Source organism: Cornus florida, unplaced genomic scaffold, assembly GCF_030987335.1.
Source record: "Cornus florida cultivar Cherokee Brave unplaced genomic scaffold, ASM3098733v1 CherokeeBrave_3.0.0_Hap2_Chr05, whole genome shotgun sequence".
In the NCBI taxonomy this organism is placed as follows: Eukaryota; Viridiplantae; Streptophyta; class Magnoliopsida; order Cornales; family Cornaceae; genus Cornus; species Cornus florida.
The window spans coordinates 43,993,950-44,017,148 of record NW_026775575.1 but is presented as its reverse complement, the minus strand read 5'-3'; the positions used below and the strand labels follow the sequence as shown (position 1 = coordinate 44,017,148).

Sequence of the window (23,199 nt, the reverse complement as noted above, 5' to 3'; positions counted from 1 at the left end):
AAGCCCCTATATGTATACTAAGCCTCCTATCTCCCAAAGCCATCACCAACAATTAATACATCTTGCACTTGCTCATCTATTATTGTGTTACTAATTCTCCTTTCACCCACAATCATCCATTGTATCAATCACTTCCCGATTTCTCGAAAAAGATGTTGAAAGACAGTCGTAGTGACCCAACGACGGATCTACTCCATGTCAAGGCCATGAATATGACAAAAGCATGCCTTCTTCAGGTTTCAAAATCGTTTAGGATGCTCGAAAATGATGTGCCGAATGGCCCTCCGCAAGGAAAACTAGCATGGTTGAGGTCTCAAGTCATCGGCAGTGATGTGGAGTTTGACACTCCTTTTGGAAAGCGTCGGCTTACCTATGCCGACTACACTGCCTCTGGCCGATGTCTTCAGTTCATTGAGAAGTACATCATTGAGAAGGTTCTTCCATTCTATGGTAAGCTTACTTAATTATAATTTTTTATGTCAAATATTAGGTTTATATCTCATATTTTGCAATTGCAATTAATTTTTTCACTTAAACATCAAAATTGAAAACTGTCCATTTGTGTTAATAGGGAATACTCATACAAGTGACAGTTATGTGGGGGATCAAACTACAACAATGGTGCATGCGGCAAGTAAGTATGTCAAGTCTTGCTTAGGGGGCAAAGAAGAAGATGCACTACTGTTTGTTGGCTCAGGCACAACCGCAGCCATTAAACGGCTTCAAGAGGTTATGGGAATTGCTGTTGCATCAACTATGAAGAACAGGGTTTTGAATAGCCTTAGGGGTGAAGAAAGATGGGTTGTTTTTGTTGGGCCATATGAACACCATTCGAACCTCCTCTCCTGGCGCCAAAGCTTAGCAGAAGTTGTAGAGATCGGTCTAGATGAAAATGGCCTAATCGATATTGCAGCTTTAAGACAACACCTCGAGTCATACCAGCACACAAATCGCCCTATGTTGGGTTCTTTCTCAGCATGTAGTAATGTCACCGGAATTTACACAGACACGCGCTCCCTTGCTTCACTTCTTCATCGATATGGTGCTTTTGCATGCTTTGATTTTGCTGCAAGGTACATAAATTTTTTATTTATTTATTTAGTTTTTGAGTTATATATGATGTTTCTGTAGGACATAGTACAACTTTTATTTATTTATTTCTTCTTTCAAAAATACATAGTAAGATTGATAATTGCTGACATGCATGCTTTGCCTTAATTATGTGTAGTGGTCCTTATGTGGAGATTGACATGAGATCCGGTGAGGTAGATGGATATGATGCAATATTTCTTAGTCCACATAAATTTGTCGGGGGACCAGGTACTCCCGGAATTCTTCTAATGAGCAAAGTCCTTTATCAATTAGGATCTTCACCGCCTTCAACATGTGGTGGAGGAACTGTTAGCTTTGTCAATGGATTCAATGAAGAGGTATGTAGATATGATTCTCTTTAACCTAATCTCGATCTATGTGCTAATATGGGAGTATAGGATGTCATATATAAAGTTAGCCTATGGTTTCCAATCCAAGTTTGCTGATATACCGCCTGTGTTTCAGGACACACTGTATTATGACGATGTGGAAGAGAGAGAAGATGCCGGAACTCCTCCAATTATTCAGAAAATAAGAACAGCAATGGCTTTCTCGTTAAAAGAATACATTGGTTATGAAGTGATCCAAAAGCAGGAGCACTATTTTATAGACAGAGCGCTTGACCGGCTTTTTGCAAATCCAAACATTTGGGTATTAGGAAATAATAGTGTAAAAAGGCAAGCTATCTTGTCCTTTCTCGTGTTCTCCACAACAAATTCCTCATTTCATGACTTAAAAAACAAGGCAAGTGATGGAGGAATTTCCATTTGGAGAGAGTCTGGAAACATGAGAGATAAACCCCTTCATGGCCCTTTTGTTGCAAAGCTCCTCAATGACCTTTTTGGCATCCAGGCTCGTGGTGGTTGTGCTTGTGCTGGACCTTACGGTCACCATCTTCTTCATGTCGATGAGCCTCATTCAATTTCCTTCAAATCCGCCATCCAAAAGGTACCCAATTCACCATTTCCTTACTACTAAATTGCGGACTTAGTTATTAAATGTATAGACTATCATTTCAGTTTTTTAGTTCTTAATATATGATAAATTTTGACAGGGTTACCACGGAGTGAAGCCCGGATGGACGCGAATCAACTTCGCTTACCACATGTCAGTAGAAGAGTTCGAGTTCATTCTTGCTGCATTGGAATTCATAGCCATGTATGGCCAAAGGTTCCTTGTGCTCTATGACTTCAACTGGAAAACAGGCAATTGGACAATCACAAAGAAGGCACTCAAAGAGATTCAAGCAATCAAACAATGCAGACAAGAATTCAATAATTTGTTGATCAATCGAGCTTTCCAAACCGCCAATTTTGAAGAAAATAACGCAATTGCTGATAACACTACTATTGAGATGATTCACAAATATGTGTCTTACTTGGAAACTGCAAAAAAAGTTGCTCATTCTCTCCCAAAGTTTCCTCCTCCTAGAAAGGTTCCGAAAGAGATTAATCTTGATCTCGTGCACTTCAGAATTTAGCCCTGTTCATCTCCATTTTTTTATTCTTTTTCTTTTTATTTTTATTTTTTTGCATTTAATCCAGCAACAATTGCTGACATTTACCTTGAGTTGTATATTGTAATGTGGAGCTTTTGCGCACCAAGGATAAATTATTCTTTTTTTTGTATCAGAAAAATAAATGAATACAAATTTGGAATATCTTGTTCCTTTTTTCCCCTTTGTTTGTAGTGTTCTTTTCTTCATTTCTAAATCTTTGAGGTTGTTTTCTAAGTATTAGTCCGTTCGAGAAGAGGAAAATGGAAGAAAGCGAGAAAACAATATATATATATATATATATATATATACACATATATATATATAGATGATAAAGATCATGAATTATTTTCATGTAATATTATCATGCCTGAATGATATGTTATGTTAATGAGTTGGCACCCAAGTGTAATCTAATTAAAAGAAATGTTTTATAAGAGAAAATAAGAAAACGAAGAGGAACCTAGAACAAAGGAGAGAAACGACTGAAACACTTTGTAGGATTATGTTTGTAGTATAATGCATAAGTGTGTGTGTGTGTGTGTGTATATAAGTGAAGATCAGGTTGTGCAACTGTCAATTAATGTTGTGAACCACAAACTATGGTGTAATGATCGAAATCATTACCTAAAAAATCCCAAGCATCTATTCAGAATTTTTTATTAGCAAGGATGGATGCTTTGTTACAGAGAATCGGGATCCTCATGGGATTCAATTAGGGTTCATGTGCCTAGGCAGATTACGTAGAGCAGGACATCCAACCACCTTAAATGTTTGATATGTTACGCAATGCGCAAGTGAAAAGGTATTCTATGTCAATTTGATAATTTGAGAGAGAGAGTGAGAAGGGGGGAGGGGGAGAGAGCGAGTTGAGGGAGAAAGACCAGCCGTACGATTTAGGGAAAAAAATATATAGGTAAGCCAAATGGAAGAGAGAAACTGATGTGGTTAGTAGGGCCTACAAGAGCGAGCCAGAATAAACTTTTGCACCAAGAAAACAAAAATGTTGCCATAGTACCATTCATGATGAGCATCTTGAAATTTTTTTTATGATGTGTATCACTAGTAAAATATTAATTTATGCTGCATATTGTAATAACTACATAGCATAATCATAAGCTGAAATTTTTCATAAGATTTCTTTAAATTTCTAACTGCCCAAGCAGATCAGTAGCGTACCTCGCAACTAGTTGCGTAGTTAAAAGTTTTCTAAATATTTTCTTTCGAAAACTCACTGACGAAGTGGGATCGGTAGTTTACCAGTCGCACTCTTTTCTTGTCTAGTTTGGTTTCTCTTTTTGGCTAGATTTTAGCAATACATACCATGTACGAGATTGATCTTGATCTCATGCAGTTCAAAATTTAGCCCTGTTCATCTCCATTTTTTTATTCTTTTTATTTTTATTTTTCCAGCAACAAATGCTGACATTTACCTTGAGTTGTATATTGTAATGTGGAGCTTTTGCACACTAAAGATAAGTTACTCTTTTTCTTTTCTTTTTTCATTTTTTTTTTTTTTTTTTTTTTTTTTTTTGTATCAAAAAAATAAATGAGTAAAAATTTGGAATACCTTTGTTTGTTGTGTTCTTTTCTTCATTTCTAAATCTTTGTGGTTGTTTTCTCAGTAGTAGTAGGTTCGAGAAGAGGAAAATGGAAGAAAGAGAGAGAACAATATATATAAATGATAAAGATCATGAATGAATTTCATGTTATATTATCATGGGTGAATGATATGGTATACGAGTTGGCACCCAAGTGTAATCTAAAAGAAAATTTTTATAAGAGAAAATAAGAAAAAGGAGAGGAACCTAGAACAAAGGAGAGAAACGACAGAAACACTTGTAGGGATACAAATATTTGTTTTTCGAAGGGTAAAGATACTAATATTGTGATTGAGAAATATATATAGACTCTTTTGATTAATCAACAACTTTGATAATAGTACGGTAATGTCATGTTGTGAATCTATAACCTCCATTATGACTCCCAAATTAGGATTATGTTTGTAGTATAATGCATAAGTGTGTGTGTGTGTATATGTGTGTGTGTGTGTGTATATATATATATATAAGTGAAGATCAAGTTGTGCAACTGTCAATTGATGTTGTGAACCACAAACTATGGTGTAATGAAATCATTACTTAAAAAATCCCAAGCATCTATTTAGAATTTTTGATTTGCAAGGATAGATGCTTTGTTGCAGAGAATCGAGATCCTCATGGGAATATTACATAGAGCAGGTCATCCCACCACCATAAATGTTTGATATGTTATGCGATAAGCAAGTGAAAAGGTATTATATGTCAATTTGATAGTTTGAGAGAGAGACAGAAAGAGAGAGAGGGAAGGGGGGGGGGGGGGGGGGGGGGGGGGGGGGGGGACTGAGAGACTGATGTGGTTAGTAGGGCATATAAGAGTGAGCCAGAATGAACTTTTGCACCAAGAAAACAAAAATGTTGCCATGGTACCATTCATGATACGCATCTTGAAATTTGTTTCATGATGTATATTGCTACTAAAATATTAATTTATGTTGCATATCTTAATTACCACCATAGCATCATATATCATAATCCAAATTTTTTCATAGGATTTCTTTAAATTTCTAACTGCCCAAGCGGGGCAGTCGCGTATGTGAGTTTATGCAGCGGAAGATAATCAGGAATGTTTTAGTTTTTAAGGAAAAGATTAAATCCGTGTCTTTCTATTTTAATTAGCTTTGCTTAATTTAGCAATTAATCACATGCAAAATAAAAGTAAAGTAAATCAAATAGGGTTTGAGAGATGACAATAGGATTTTTAGCCAGGAAATCCAAATTGGTAGAATAGACCAATTGTTGTGGGAATACCTTGTGGATTGTATAGTCCAAAGAAAACCGATCCACTATGTTTGAAACCAAGTACAATGGAATTTGACTCAGGCTCATACCATATTGTTCTACCAAACACCAATCGATGACAATCCTCTGGCTTTGCGACGTCCCGTCCAATAGCTCTTGACTTCAGGCTTACTTTTGATCTCTATAAAAGGATTACTGGTAAATCAAACAACACTCTTAGAATGCTTTGACCCATTCAAAGTGTGATTGCTTCACCCCTGTTCTTTAAAATCTGAATTTGATATAGAAGAAAAAAATTTGCTTTTCAGAATCTCTAAATCTTCAATTAAGCTCTAATTCTATTAAGATATAGAACAACACAACTAAATCAATCGTGTTTATAAGTGTGTGCTCTCAAAAATAAAATTAGAAAAATCAGATTTGATTTTCTGAAAAATATATCTCAAAAGGCTTTCTCAAATTAATGTATTTTTGTTTTTGAAGACATATCAACCTAGATGTAAATCAAGGTTTATATAAACTTTCAGAGACTTGGACATGCATAAGAAAAGGCAAATTTCGTGCATAAGGCTTTTGGAAAGAAGTCTATACCAAAATAGGAAGTTTAGACAGAATAGGAAACAAAAATCTTAAACTGTATCAGACTTGTTGAACTGGTAGCAAAGTTTGAACCGATTCCCAAAGGACAAAATGTATTATTCGAAGCATAGGTTCTTAACCGGTAGCCAAAGTTAGTACCCGTTCCCAAAGGACAGATTTATGAGGGAAGGTTAAAATTTTGAAAAAATCCTTATTTTGGTAACTTCGAAAAACATACCATGTATGTATAGTGTCTTAAGTGGGAATCAACTTCCTAAAGTGTTGAACATACCTTTTTCATAGAATCTTAGTTTATCAAACTTGAACAACTTTCCAATTCCATAGCCGATCTCAATCTTGATTTGGTAACTTAAAAATTACAACTCGATCGAACTTGTTTTGACACCGAAATTAGCCAATTACAAAAATTATATCACATAATCTCCCTCTTTGGCAATTTCGTGACAAAACCCTAAAAACAAAAGATTACAATTTGTCAAGGAAACGGAATTTTTATTCTCTGTTCTCTTCTCTTCTGTATAAAAATTTACCTGATATCCTGCACATAGATTAAGCAAAAGTACCGGTGAATGTTTAGTAAAAACAATTTATATTTTATGTTGTAGCCGACTTAGCTATACGATTAATTATTTTTCTCTATCTCCTAATATAATTAGAATTAGGGTTGTGGTTGTATAAGCCTATATAAATACTTTTATAAGTCTGCTAAGGGTTTTTAGAACCCAAGTCACGTAGCAGTGGAGGCGATGAAATACAGAGAGTTTTGAGAGGAAAACAGAGAGAAAAAAGTTAGGGTTTGGCCAGGGACAAGGGCTAAACCAAGAAGGGATTGCTTCTGGATTGAACCAAGAGCAACGGAGGTGTGGAACGGCAGTTTAGAAGGTGGTCGGAAAACTCAAAGACGGAGGGTTAAGGTTTTGAACGGAAACCTAAAGGCAAGTCTCTATTCTATCTCTTTCCCTTAAACCTGTGTTCTGTGCATGCCTAGGTAGACTTTAGGGGTTTAATTAATGCTAAAACAAATCTTTTATGCATGTTTAAACTATATTTAATCTCGTTGAATTAAGTTGGTTTGCAAATTCTTAAAGTTCTATTAATTGGTTCATGTTGTCTTTGCGTTTAAGTTTGGTTTAATTGATATCGTTGATGCATGTCGATGCCTTATAAATGTTTTGAGACATTGATTAAACACTGGAACAAGTATTAAAAGAATTATAGAGGCTCTAGGAATTACCGGAGGCAAGGAAGACGAAACATAACCGAGAAACGGCTTCAGGGAGTGAGAGAGCAGGCCCCTAAAAGGAGGGAGCCAGCTCCAAGGGGTGTGGAGCTGGCTCCCAACATCTAAGAGTAGGCTCCCATGTGAATGGAGTAAGCTCTCAACTTGTGAGAGCCTGCTCTTGCCCGAAACGCGCAGTTTTAGTCTTTTTAGGGGCTGTTTGGGTTGTCCGGAGTATTTTTAATCTATTTAAATTGCACTGAAGGATGTAATTAACTGTGATGGGCCTATGAAAATATTAGGAAGTATTATCACATTAGTGTATTAAAGAATGAGGCAACATGAAGATAAAGAAAAGTCTACTTATCGGGTACTATTTTGTTAAATTGTTTGTTTAATGAAACTTAACGAATATTTTGCATATGATTTAATAATATTTAATCATATTTCAACAATGTTATAAGGATAATGGAATACTGGCAATTAACTAAGCTTGGATTGAATTAAATTGATATTTAATTTGTTATAACTAGTATCAGGCTATGAACTGTTTGGATGATTTAATTTCTTACTATAATTCTAGCAATTTGTGTATGTATGATTAAATAGTATTAACCATGTTTAAACACTGAATTAAGCATAATTGACTAACTAAAACTGTAGTATGCTTGTATGGAGTTAATTGATGTTTCAACTGCTTAGTTTATATCAATTGTTGGAGTTATGGATTGTTTTGAAGTTTACGTTAAATAATTTCACTATAATGTGTTCGGTAACAATTCTAATTATCATTATAATGTTCTGGATTATAATTGATGAACTGCTTGTACTGTGTTGTCAATTACTAGATTGGTTGTGTGTGTATGCACCGGTATGGGATGGTGGCATACTAGGGACGGATTAGTTCAAAACACTAAGTCCTACCTATTCAGGAATAAGTTGGATTAACTATAAAAGTTAAGTACTACTTACATGTATGTATATGCACCGGTATGGGACGGTGGCATATTAGGGATGGCATAATTCAAAACACTAAGACCTACCTATTCTAGGAACGGATTAGTTCAAAACACTAAGTCTTACCTATTCTAAAATAAGTTGGATTAACTATAAAAGTTAAGTCCTACTTATATTTATGTTAGGTCAATAAATATTTGAATGACATATCTTGAAAGGATTATATATATATATATATATATATATATATATATATATATATATATATATCTTTATGGTGTTGTGATATGAGCTTGGTTCTCAAGATCATGGTTTGCATATTACTTTCTATTCAGGATAAGACTACACTATAGTCTAGTGTGCGTCCTATAGTGTGTATATATATATATATATCTATATGGACTACTTTAGTTATTATTGAGCTATCTAGGATGTATCTGCGTATCGGGTTTCTGTATAGATCGTAGTAGGATAGGACTTGCATGTGGGCCTGACCCCCTCCCTTATTTTTCAGGTGTTCGTCACTTCCAGGGTTAGAGCTTGATCGTGTAGAGTAGATACAATCACTCACTCCTCCGACTACGTAGGACTGCTTTCTATGTTTAGCTTTTGATTTTTATTGCAGTTGTTTCCTTTTCAGTTTAGGATTTGGATAGGGGTCCACTAGATGGATTCCCGTGTTTTGAAAGTTTGGAATTTATATTAATTTATAAATTTTGAGGATTTTTAATTTTAGAATTCTTTTCAGCTTATTATTTTATTCTTATTTCATATTTGTATTCTGTGCTTATTTATATATTAATTGTTTGGTATTCCTCGAATTTGTGCTCGGACTTGATCACCCGTGACTCTAGAATCGAGGGGTATCACAGTTGGTATCAGAGCACTCCAGGTTCTAGTATCCTTAGGAGTGTCTTTCGTTATATGACTTCCACGTTGCGTCTCTTAAAATATAGAGCCATATTAACAAATGTCAATTATATTCCATAGTTATGGAATGGTTGACACTAGGAGGAAGATAGGGTCCAAGGCGAAAGCGATACAGACCCAAAGGAGTAAAGGAGTACGTTATAGAGTTCTTTGCCAGAAGTAGAACTTGGGATCGAAGGTTTAGTTCTGCTTGGTGCTACTTTTAAAAGTATAAGCAAAGGAAGGATTTAAGAGTGTGTTTTAGGTCACTGCATAACGGGACCAACACGACTTCCGTTGTTCTCATAATGGAGACAAATGAGGAATAGGAGTCTGAAGAGGATCCTAATGGAGAGGTTGTAATGTATCCGGGAAAGATGGTACTAAATCTTGAAGATGAAAGATCGCACGAGGGTGATCTTATTCGCTAATAGTATAGTGATTCGTGAATGATACTAGTAGAGTTGGTGTATATCAACCTACATATAGTTAAACTTTCATATTACCTTGAAAAGAGGTAGATAAAAAAAAATAAAAAAAGAACTCTTCAGGAGTTTAGGAATCGGATGGAGTTCTTATTAGGACGAAGCAATGATTTTATATCATGTTTCGGAGAGTATGGGGATTAGGTTGTGACGTTCTAAGTTGCTTTATAAAGCTACGTTAGACGGTTTGCATTCCGCATATAAGGAGGACGAGGGTTAAGCCTTTGGTATTTGTTTAGGCAAATGGATTTTGTTTTTAAGCTATGTTTAAAGGATATTGTTCGAGGTTGGATAAGTACCTATGAAACTATAAAAGAAAATTGTGAACCAATTTGGGGAAGGTTAATTCCAAAAGAGACTTTTTTTCTAAAAAGAGCGATGTTTTAGGTAGAGTTATATTTTTTGTTTATTATATGTATCTTATGTGTTTCATTTTCGTTAATTATTCAGGATTGGAAAAGTGGTTTAGTTGGGGACACAAGTGTGTGATCAGCCAACAACTGTTTTGGAGGAATATCATTAATTACGCTAGGATTATGAGCATATGGTCATAGGATTTGGTAGATATACATAGATCTAGCCAATCTATTGAACCTAGACATGCGTAATTATGGTATGTTTTCAGGATGGGATAATGAAACCAGCAGTTCGAGTCAAATAATCTAGATTTGTTTGATATACTTTAATGCCACGATGATTTATCGGAGGTACTAACTTTGCTGAACATCTTCTTGAAAATTTCAAAAGTTGTTCCAAAGTCGGCAGGAGGATTTTGGTACTGATTTAAGTACTTATTGGAATGACATCGACTGAGGATAGTGGACGGACTAACTAGTCATCAATTTATTCTTAATCAAGAATCTGATTCGTAAGGGCATGTAATTAGGAGGAGTTGCCGGGGTTGTTTATCGAGGAGGAAGCAAAGTCTTTTCGTTTGCACAAATAATATGGGAATTTTTTTTTTAGATCACAATTCGCAACAAATAGTTGTTGCTAGGAAATTTCTGACTAGTTGTAGGATGGAAAGAGTCCATATTCTTTTGAATTTAGACAGGCAGTCTAATAAACATTTATTTATGTTAGAGAAGTAGGATATCAAAGACATAAAGGTGAGACCGACCATCTAAATAAAGTAAAGATGCACGATGTATGTGGAAAAGTTGTACTTAGTTGACTTTTGATAAATAGAATTACCGATTGACTTCCTATATCGGTAAGTTTATCATGGTTCAGAATGTATGGATTTAGTTGCAGAGTTCGTTTTTGATGATGCTCCAAATTAAACAATGGGTGCCGATGAAAGCTGGTGGTACCAAACTAATGGTATTTTCTGTAGACAAATTGGACGGAAGATGTAAGGACTGAGGTTTACAACTCTTATTTCTTTAGTTATTCTGGTGGACACTTGATGCTTCACAGAATGAAGTAAATGTTTAGAGGACAGGCAGGAGAAGGGACACAGTGACTTTGTCTCAAAGTCTGATATTTATTAGATATTCCAAATGGACCATTAGAGATCGCTATATCCTTGCAGCCATTTCTCATACTAGAGTGGGAATGACAGAGTAGTTTCCACGGATTTAGTTAAGAGATTGCTGATTCTACACAATGATCAGGATTTTGGATGGGATATTGCTTGACTGATAAGATTAAATTAGCTTCATTATGTCTATTTTGGAATTGGTAAGATATCAGTTTATACAACAAACACGGATCAAGAGACGACTTAGATGGATAGACGTGGTGATTCACACTTTGCATTAAGTTTCGTCTGGTGGAAGTAATAGGGAGGAGGAGGATTTTATCAACCGTTATGCTAATTGAACCTTGGGTGGTTATTGAGAAATTAGTTGAGTTTTAGCATGTGTCAAAATAACACTTACTATTACTAAGGTAATTGTAGAGGTCAACTTAAAATATTAGAGCTGGCCCTGGAGGAGGTAGTACTTTACTCAGATGAGCTTAGGGTACTGAAGGAGGATTAGTCTGTTGTCTTAATGATGCTAGGAAAGTCGGAGTGACTGAGATGTAAAATTCGTAAATTTTACAATGCAGTCATATGGATTAAAAGAGGGGGATGGAACAAATTTGCTTATGGACATTAATTCTAATAGTGTTTATTTTGGAGGTTCATATCAGTTCTACATTGCACTGATAGTGGAGTTATAGCATGAGGTTATTCATTATAGTAGATAAAAGGTGCTATATCAAATGATTTTTTTTTGCAGGTGTTGAAGGATATGATTAGGACATATATCAGATTTGATCGAGACATTATATTTGATCATGGAGGATATGCTTAGGATATATATCCTAGGTTTGCATGGGTAATTGAAAGTGTTATTTCGCTTTTCAGTTATTATCTATGCCATTGTTGGCACAAGGAGGTTAGTGTGACAACTGTTGAGGTTTTGGATATTACGTAATGCAGATATCTCACTTGTTAGTCTGAAATGGAAACGAGGGTTATATAATAAGACCTTGACTTTATTTAAGGATACATTGGAGAGAAATCCTCTCTTTTGTAGAGGATTGTGCGCGGTTTGGAGGCGACAGCCAGATTTGGTAAATAGTTGAACTTGTACATTACAGTTTTCTAACAAGAAACGGTTGTTTGGGATGTCTTCCATATAGGAAGCAAGGTGTGTATGGGGGAAGGTCAGTTTTTACGTATTAGATTGACTTTTCACGGATTGTGTATATTAGTTGAGGCAGTAGCCTACAACTTAGCGTTACCAATTAGTTAACGCTGGATGCATAAGAATTTTATGCGTATATTCTATGGAACTTGGAGGATTAGGGATCGTTAACCTTAACTAAATATTGGGTAAGATTGGATCATTGTTAGATACAACCTAGGAGTAGTACATTTATGGTGTTTCATAAATATAGGAACCATATATATTGTTGGATGCGTTGGAATTTAGTGGAGCCCATTTAAAGAGGTTGTGCCACACGAAAACGGGAATGAATTTTAACAGACACTAATTCAGAGTTTCGAGAATTCCGAGGACGAAATTCCTTTTGTTAGGGGGGAATAATGTAATACCCCTAGTTTTCAAAAGGATAAAATTGGAATTTAAATTTGATTTCTTGGGCAGTTTTAGTTATTTACGTGGCTAAATATTTTTATTTTTAATTGATTTAATTATTTAATTGTATATTTGTTTAATTTAATTATATGATTATGTGGGTTTGCTTTAATTATTTAAATTAATTTAATTGTTTAAATGATAAAATATGTTTAAATTAAATTAATGTTTTTAAATAACGGAGTTGGGCTTGGATATGGGATTTTATGAGTATAGTTATTCCCTATTGATGGATATACATGTATATATATATATGTGTGTGCATAGGATTAAGTTAACAATTAGAATTTATTAATAATTACATTTATACTGGTTTATTAATAATGATTTTAAGGTTTTATATTTTTATGTCGTAGCCGACTTAGCTATATGATTAATTATTTTTCTTTATCTCCTAAAATAATTAGAATTAGGGTTGTGGTTGTATAAACCTATATAAATACTTGTATAAGTCTGCTAAGAGTTTTTAGAACCCAAATCACGTAGCAGTGGAGGCGACGAAATACAGAGAGTTTTGAGAGGAAAACAGAGAGAGGAAAGTTAGGGTTTGGCTAGGGACAAGGGCTGAACCAAGAAGGGATTGCTTCTGGATTGAACCAAGAGTAACGAAGGTGTGGAACGGCAGTATAAAAGGTGGTCTAAAAACTCAGAGACGGAGGGTTAAGGTTTTGAACGGAAACCTAAAGGCAAGTCTCTATTCTATCTCTTTCCCTTAAACCTATGTTCTGTGCATGCCTAGGTAGACTTCAGGGGTTTAATTAATGCTAAAACAAATCTTTTATGCATGTTTAAACTTTATTTAATCTCGTTTAATTAAACTGGTTTGCAAATTCTTAAGGTTTAGTTAATTGGTTCCTGTTATCTTTGCGTTTAAGTTTGGTTTCATTGATATCGTTGATGCATGTCGATGCCTTATAAATATTCTGGGACATTGATTAAACACTGGAACAAGTATTAAAAGAATTATAGAGGCCCTGGGAATCGCCGGAGGCGAGAAAGATGAAACATAACCGAGAAACGGCTTCAGGGAGTGAGAGAGCAGGCTCCCAAAAGGAGGGAGCCAGCTCCCTCATTGATGGAGCCAGCTCCAAGGGGCGTGGAGCAGGCTCCCATGTGAATGGAGCAGGCTCTCGCCCGAAACGCACAGTTTTGGTCTTTTTAAGGGCTGTTTGGGCTGTCCGGAGTATTTTTAATCTGTTTAAATTGCACTGAAGGATGTAATTAATTGTGATTGACCTATGAAAATATTAGGAAGTATTATCACATTAGTGTATTAAAGAATGAGGCAACATGAAGATAAAGAAAAGTCTACTTATCGGGTACTGTTTTGTTAAGTTGTTTGTTTAATGAAACTTAATGAATATTTTGCATATGATTTAATAATATTTAATCATATTTCAACAGTGTTATAAGAGTAGTGGAATACCGGCAATTAACTAGGCTTGGATAGAATTAAATTGATATTTAATTTGTTATAACCGGTATCAGGCTATGGACTGTTTGGAGGATTTAATTGCTTACTATAATTCTAGCAATTTGTGTATGTATGATTAAACAGTATTAATCATGTTTAAACACTGAATTAAGCATAATTAACTAACTGAAACTGTAGTATGCTTGTATGGAGTTAATTGATGTTTTAACTGCTTAGTTTGTATCAATGGTTGGAGTTATGGATTGTTATGAAGTTTACGCTAAAGAATTTCACTATAATGTGTTCAGTAACAATTTTGATTATTATTATAATATTTTGGATTATAATTGATGAACTGTTTGTACTGTGTTGTCAATTACTAGATTGGTTGTGTGTGTATGCACCGGTATGGGATGGTGGCATACTGGGGACGGATTAGTTCAAAACATTAAGTCCTACCTATTCTGGAATAAGTTGGATTAACTATAAAAGTTAAGTCCTACTTAAATGTATGTATATGCACCGGTATGGGACGGTGGCATATTAGGGATGGCTTAATTCAAAACAGTAAGACCTACGTATTCTAGGGACGGATTAGTTCAAAATACTAAGTCCTACCTATTTTAAAATAAGTTGGATTAACTATAAAAGTTAAGTCCTACTTATATTTATGTCAGGTCAATAAATATTTGAATGACATATCTTGAACGGATTTTATATATATATATATATATATATATATATATATATATATATATATATCTTTATGGTTCCGTGGTATGAGCTTGAGTCTCAGGATCATGGATAGGGTGCGTATTATCGCCTTAGATAGATAACTGGACATAGTTGTTATTCCTAGTAGGTCTAGGTATACATGACTACGTTACGTGCGATTTGTATGTTACCTTCTATTTAGGCTGAGACTACACTATAGTCTAGTGAGCGTCTTATAGTGTGTATATATATATCTATATGGACTACTTTAGTTATTGTTGAGCTATCTAGGATGTATCTGCGTATCGGGTTTCTGTATGGATCGTAGTAGGATAGGACTTGGATGTGGGCCTGACCCACTCCCTTATTTTTTAGGTGTTCGTCACTTATAGGGTTAGAGCTTGATCGTGTAGAGCAGATACAGTCACTCACTCCTCTGACTACGTAGGACTGCTTTCTATGTTTAGCTTTTGATTTTTTTTGCAGTTGTTTCCTTAGATCAATCTTAAATTTTAAGTGTTATATTCTTTGAAGATTTAAGACTCTTTTCGTGTTTTGTGGTAGATTCTACCGATGTTTAAATGCATAAATACTATGCCTTGTTCTTGATTTCATGTATGACTCTTTTCGTGTTTCATGGAATGTCCCATCCTTGTTAATTGCATAGACATTATGCCTTGTTCTTGAATCCGTGTTTACCTTACATAGATATTATGCCTTATTCTTGAATCCGTGTTTAAATTGCATAGACATTATGCCTTGTTCTTGAATCCGTGTTTACCTTACATAGATATTATGTCTTATTCTTGAATCCATGTTTAACTTGCATAGACATTATGCCTTGTTCTTGAATCCTTGTATAACTCTTATCGTATTAATCAGAATGTACTAATCTTGCTTAATTGTATTGAAAATGCAATTCCTGTTAATCTATGTTCAAGCATTCTTCTTGTCGTGTTCTTTGGATTATCCTAACCATGATTCGTTTCATATACGTATGTATAACATGATTCTTGTTGCTTAGACTCTAAGGTAACTTAGGATGCTTCCTGAGTCTCACTTTGACATAGACGTTAGGTGGCATGAGCCCCTTTAACATGTTTCAGCTTAAGGTGATAAATTTGTAAAATGCTAGGTCGATGTATGCTCATTTCCTACGAGTAGCTTTATGTTGCTCACCCCAAAGTTACTGGGGCAAATTTCAGGTACGAAGACTTGGTTCGTGATGCTTAGCATTCCTTGGATGTTATGTAGCTTTCAAGTTTCCATTTCATGCAAATGTTAGCATGAAATGTCATTTTTTAGCCTTACATGTAAAACTTGTATTCTTTGATTCCATGTATGTAATGTGTACTTAAGTACACTCTTTACAATGTATTTGACATGTATGAGATGAAGTCGGAGGCCAATGACCATTATATTGTATTCTATGTACTTTTTAACTTCATGAAATATTATGAAAATCTTGAAAAATCGCAAGTCATTGCTTCACCATGGTTGCATCGGGTGTGGGAATTCCATTCTCATTCTTTCATAGGGTCTTATTAATCTTGTATGAAATGTGGCCAAGGGCCAAATAGTCATTTGACTCCATTTTATATTTTTGGATTCCATGTTTTCCATTCCGAGTCCATTTTTGCCTTTTCGGCCGTTGGGGGGTCGGATTTTGTGTCGGCGGTATTTTTAAGTCATGGACCATTGTAGCGCATCTAAATAGGTAAGTTATGTTTGCGTGCATGATTTTTTCCGGGCAAAACCTCATCGTTTGTGATTTGAGCTTCCTATGGACTCATTTTGCGTTTTTATTGCATAATCTGATCTAGGGGCATTCTAAACTTTTCAATGTAGTTTTATTTTCTTCTTTCAATATGGTTGAGTAGAAAACATGATTTTAAGGGGGGTTTCTTCTTTGTGTTTTTCCAGAAAATGTCGTCTTAGTACCAAAAATCGCTTACGAAGTTCAGCTTTCAGTTTTTCAATTTAGCAGCTTTTTGGACCTCTATGACCAAATTTCATGGAGGGGCATTTTGGACATTTTATATTACATTTTTTTTTTTTAATTCTCTCAATAATCATGTAGAAAACTTGATTTTGAGGGGGGTTTCTTCTATGTGTTTTTCCAGAAAATGTCTTCTAGGCCCTCAAATTTCCATTTTTTCCAGAAAAACCCCTGCTGCCAAGTTTTTGCTGAGTTGTAGTACAAGTGTACGGGTGATGAATCTCGTAACCGGTTAGATGAGTGTGGGCAGTGAGTTGGTCACTGATTTTTGCCTTCTAACCGGTTAGAAAGATCTCCTAACCGGTTAGATGTTCTTGGGTTGGCACTTTTTGACCGTTTTGCCCCTTCTTCTTCCGTTAGCCATATCTTCTTCATCCGGACTCCGAATCAAGTGATTCTTGAGTCTAAATTCATTAATTTTTTGTTGTCTTTCCAATGGTGTGCTCAGTGGCACCCACTTTTAAGCTAGAAATGACATTTTTGCCCCTAGGTACATTCTTGTCCATTTTTTAAACGTTGTTTCCGCATTTGTTTCCTTTGGGTTCCGTGACCTCATTGAGTGTTACATTGGTGTCTTAGAGTCATGTTGTATCTCTAGAGACCGTTGTTTTATCTTTTACTTCCGCATTCTGGATCCAGTTCTGGTCATCACAGGAGACACTGGGTTAAAAAATCCAGGGTCGTTACAGTTCACCTACTACCTCTTGCATCGTTGGTGACCATATCATCGATTAGGCTCTCTTAGACTTAGGGGCAAGTGTTAACCTTCTTCCATACTCGGTATATGTCAAATTAGGCTTAGGAGACTTGAAACCGACATCGGTCGTTTTACAACTTGCCGACCGATCAATTAAAAAGCCTAGGGGCATCATTGAGGATGTTTTGATTAAAATTGATAAGTTCTTCTTCCCGGTCGATTTCATTGTCATAGATACGGAACTGGTTCCAAATCCCAAGACCCAAATTCCCGTTATCCTTGGCCGTCCTTTCTTGGCAACTTCAAATGCCAACATCAATTGTAAGATGGGGGTAATGAAAATCTCATTTAGGCATATGAAAGTGAAGTTGAACATTTTTAATCTAACCCTGAATTCAATGGACCAACATGAAGAAGTGTGTGTTGTAGAGGAGTGTGTCAACCATGAATTTGATAAAGTTAAGTCTTTTCTTGATGTTAAACATTTCCATGGTTTGTCTACCAACTTGAAAGCAAGGAAAGTTGCATTGAAGTCAAGTATTCCAAGGGCATGGAAGCCCAAGAGTTGTTTTGACTAAGGGCCGTCAATGTCGTTTGAATCAAATCCAATGAGTTCCTTGAGGAGTAATTTGTTGGGTGGGATTCAAAAATCTATTCACCAAGTAAAGGAGGGGTTGCATAACAAGATATTTGATCTGGGCTAAAAGAGCCCAATGTCTTGCTAGAGACGTTAAAGACTAGTAAATGCTTTGTAGGGTTTACAACCCTATTCCTCCCTCATTTCTATTTTGCATTTCATTTCTTGCGTCGTTTAGATATGTTTTGGGGTTTATACACATTGATAGGAATTATGATTAAGTATGCATGCACTTTCATTCTGAAAATAGACATTTTGTTCCTGTTCGATCGATCTCAAAAGAAGTTCGATCGATCGAACATCCCTTCCTGCATCCAATCATCCCTCTGTTCCGTCGATCAAAATTTTCCTGTATAAATCAGCTCTCTGTATATCAATCGAAAATTTCTTTAGATCAATCTAAAAGTTCCTAGATCGATCCAACTTTTTCTCAGATCGATCTTCACTCCACACTTAGAAATTTTTTTGAGATCCATGAAAAAGGCCTCTTTGTGCATCATTCGAACTTTTCTGTAGGTTTTCACCTGTTCGATCGATCAAAGTATCAATCGAAGTATCTTTTAGATTTATCTTACATTGATCAATCTATACCCCCCTTTTGTTGACTTTGATTTAACTTTTGAACTTTAATTTAATAAAAATCCAAAAAAAAAAAAAAAAATTCAAAAATACTTAATCATTTCAAAGCTAAAATCGATCTGTGTTCTTTCAAGATCGATTTATGTTCGATCGATTTGAGATTTTTCCAGATTGATCGAACTTGTCGGGACCAGTTTTTAAAATAAAATCCTAGGGTCATTTTAATCGATTTGTAAATCAATCTCAGAGCCTCATCCCTCGCCGCTACAACACCCATCCCTCTCAGCTCCGGCGAACTCTCCGGCAAGCTTCCCAAGCCTCAAGTCTCTCTCCCTCATCTCAGATCTCATTTATCTCTCTCCCGATCCACTTCTCTCCTCGAATTAGGTAAGTTTGTGTTTTCATTTCCATTTTCGAGCTCAACTTACATGCTTGTGATGTTTCCATACTAGATCTAAGCTTCCTATATTTGATTCTTGCCATTTTTGACTTAATGAAGCATATGTGTATATATATGTATATAGATGCGTGTATATATTTGATTCCGAATGTGATTTTGAGTTGACTAGTGACCATACTGTGTTATTGTTGTGTAAGAGGGCCCTACAAGCTTGCTTGGGTGCCCCCGTACCACCCACATCTTAGATTTATGATTGTTTACATTCGTAGCAGAGTTCAATTGATCTCTATTTTTCTCAGATCGATCTGAGAGATATCAATCTCATTTAAACCCAGATCGATCTAACTTGGATCGATCTCATCTTTTTCAGATCGATCGAACATCATAGATTTGCCTATACACTTCACACACCATCTTTTGTGTTCCATGCTACCTTATTTATGCCCAATGCCTGTGTTTTCCACATTGGATGCATTCTATACTTGTACTGTTTAGCATGTTACACTTGGTCACTATTTATTTGGCTACGTCATCACTTGCATAGATTCATGATTACTATTCTGTGTTGTCTATCTTATTTGACATACATGTTTCTATATACTGTACTTTAACTCTTTATACCAGTACTAACTTATTCTGTAAGTGTTTTTCTTTCTATTTTGCAGGCCATGGCTAGGGTACTAACTTATTCTGAGTGAGGGAGCAAGTAGAGGAGTAGGCAAGCCCATCTCATATTTAGGTCCCCATTCCGGAGCCAGCTCCAAAACAGGTTGATGAGGCTGAGCAGGCTGAACAGTTAGAACAGTTAGAGGTAGATCCAGTTCAGTCCCCATCAGCCGACTCGAGACTATAGTCTTTAGCTTTAGCATCAACTTCTTCAGCTGAGGCTAAGTATATACCTTCTCCATCATAGCCAGGCTAGGACTGCAACAGACCTACCAGGAGATACTCACGCCTTAATCGTACTAATTTACTCTTTCCTTTGTTCTCTTTGCACATTGAGGACACTGTGGTCATTCTATGATTGGTCCATGACTAGCTATGATTTTGATCTTTTGTGGACTATATTGTTTAAAATTTAAAAATTACTTGACTTGAGAGTCCAATACTCCTTGTATGCCTTGTGGATGCCATTTAGGAGTAAATTTTTCGAAAGATTGATATATTGCTTGCACTTGTGGTCTATATCGTCCTGATTTTGTGATTGTTTTAAGATTCACTCTAGAATTCTACACTAGCACAGTCGCACACTAGCATTCATTTGTGGGGTACATGTTTTCTTGATTATTGAATTGGTTATATCCCAATTGGGCTAGTAGTGCATTTAAAGCTTTCATCTTGATAAAAGTGAATAACAAACCCTTTTCATTAAGTAGCCGGGATTCTAGCCTTATCAAGCACTGAATTTCTTGCGCCGAAAGGTGGAGGGCCCAAACTCTAGGTTAATAATTGAACTTCGAAAAAAAAAAAAGAAAAAAAAAAAGAAAGAAAGAAAGAAAGAAAAGAAAAGAAAAAGAAAAAGAAAAAGAAAAAGTTGCAAAAGTAATAAAAAAGTGAAGACTTCTCCTAAAAGATGAGAAGTGGGAAATGACTAGATGGAGGTTGTTTTGATTTGTAGCCTAGTTGATTTGAGCTTGTAAGTCCATAGGGGTGTTTCAACACCTAGTGCCCTAAAGCCATCTGGTTTGGGAGTTATTGACCTAACGCTCAACCTCATGGATTGCTGGAAAGCTTAATAGATCACTACACTGCACCATGCTTCCATTTTTGATCCTTAGGGATAAAAAAATAAAAAAATAAAAAAATAAAAAATAAATCGAGTGAAAAGAATAAGCGCACTTAGAACAATAAAGCTTTAATAAAAGGTCTACTCTTTATCTTGATGATCGGTACTAGATTTGTGTGCTAGTTTGAGGATAAGGATATGATCATTTCTTTAGTTGGCTAAAATAGCAACATATTTGATGCCAATCCCCTTAAAAAGGATTCTAGAGTTGTTTTGATTTGTATAATTATTTTCTTGATGTGTGGAGGACCATACTTGCTTACTTGGCGTTGAAATTTTGGGAGATTGCTTGGAAATGGTTGAAAAATTGCATACTTGAGGTTGTTTTCTCCCAATACTTGTTTGCAATATTAGTGCCTCTTTTGAAAGAATTAGCTTAATGTTTGTGGGTATCATTTCTGGAAACCCTCACGAGACTTCACTCGTCCACTAGGGGTAACCTAAGGTTTTAAAAGGCTTGTTGCATATGCTAAATGCAATCGTGTTCTCTACGAAAGTGGCGTTATCCATTTATTACTTTCTAGTTCATAGTTGTATAGTTATTCATTTTATTCCTTTACTTTATAGTTCATTGTTAGGGACTAGCAATATTTAAGTTTGGGGATGTGATGAGCGCTGAAAAGTGTGCATTTAAACCCCTTAAGCTAAGATATTCTAGGACCTTTATCTATCTTATTTTCCCATTTTATTATAATTTCATGTTACTACCCTTTTCAAGTGCTTATCCCAAAAATAAGTCAATTCGGCCAAATAAGAGCATTAAAGGAGTTAACTTAAGCTGAATGGAAGAAATGAGCAAAGTGGGAGCAAATTGAAGCAAAGTGTGGAAATTCAGCATGTTCGATCTATCTTAGCATTTCTTCGATCGATCGAAAGTTCATCGATCTAAATAATTCAAGATGGATCCAAGCCCTTGTCCTTATCCAAAAGAATCCAACAAGTTCGATCGATCCAACATTTCCCAGATCGATCGAAATGATTCGATCTTATCCATACCTACCACCAACCTACCAATTTTGTCTTTTCCCAAAAATATCTCAGAGATTTGTCTTTATTCAAAAAGATGCCGCCAAGGAAGATTGATCTTTACAGCATTCGATGGATCTCAGCCATGTTCGATCGATCTCAACATAGTTCGATCGATCGAACTTCCTCAAGTCCGAAAAAAATAGATTCCAGCTTATTAAAAGTTGGCTCATGGTGCAATCATTGGAGGGACCTTGGTGTATGAGCCCAGACTATTGGGGTGACATTTGACCTACCTTTATAAGGATTGAGAGCCACTTTTAGAGCATACACATAGTAGATAGTTGTTATTCATAACTTGTATTTTTCATATCTTAGAGAGGCGGCTAGAGATTAGAGAGCTTTACACATCTTGGGAGTTCTTCCATTCTTCTAGGGTTTCCATCAAGAAAGAGGTCATTCCTACCATGGAGATAGCCCTTGAGGGTTGGATGACTACTTCAATGAGTGGCTAGACATCTACTTGGGGCTAGAGTAGCCCCTAAGTTTGCTTCCTAGACTTAGTTCTTTGTATTTTGGGGATTTATTTGTAATAATGTTTTGACCTTAGATTTATATATATATCTTGTGGTTTCTACTTGATGTGTATGGATTAATGCTTTCAATTGATTATCTACTTCTAACCATATGTCTATATATGCTAGAATGGATGATTCATGTGCTTTTCTTTAGATTTAGTGGAATTTATGCATGTTTATGTGTATGGATGAAGTTAATCTAGGGATGGTCAAAACATAGAGCTTAATTGAACACTCTTACAATTTATTTAATGGTTCACACTTGTTTCTTGATAGATTGTACCACAACTTTAGCTTAGTTAAATTTCATGTCTTTAGTGTAGATGTAGTGTAGTTGTTTTAAATTCATAGATAGGTGGACAATTTACTCTTATTCCTTGGTGTTCCATACTTATGAATGCATTTGGTGTATGTTTCTAGATAGTTGTGTGTGCATAAATTGTGGTTTCATTGAATGGATTTTGGTCTTATTTGATAGGTTGTGTTTTCCATTTGTTTTGGCTTGATAACCTATGCTTATTTGTCATCCATACCTAATTTCAATTAATGTCACACACACACACACAAGTTATAAGTCAATTTCCCCATTAATATACGATTGCTAGTGTCTAGTGAAGTCAAGCTTAGTGGTGAACTCTAGTACCCCAAGTCCTTCCATCTATATCTTTCTCTACTTTATCAATCATTGAATTTTGTTTACTTTAATTTCAAATGCATAATAGTTTAATCAATCAATCCAA

At 35.5% G+C, this 23,199-nt stretch overlaps 1 protein-coding gene across 1 annotated transcript; it reads left to right on the top strand.

The window, feature by feature from the left end:
* The first annotated feature begins 254 nt into the window (after positions 1–254).
* On the top strand, positions 255–2,835 carry LOC132310126 (uncharacterized). The gene is made up of 5 exons (XM_059808352.1): positions 255–450; positions 572–1,073; positions 1,229–1,430; positions 1,558–2,040; positions 2,147–2,835. The coding sequence occupies exons 1-5, from the start codon at positions 255–257 to the stop codon at positions 2,570–2,572; spliced, it is 1,809 nt and encodes a 602-aa protein (XP_059664335.1). The 3' UTR covers positions 2,573–2,835.
* Positions 2,836–23,199: the final 20,364 nt, after the last annotated feature.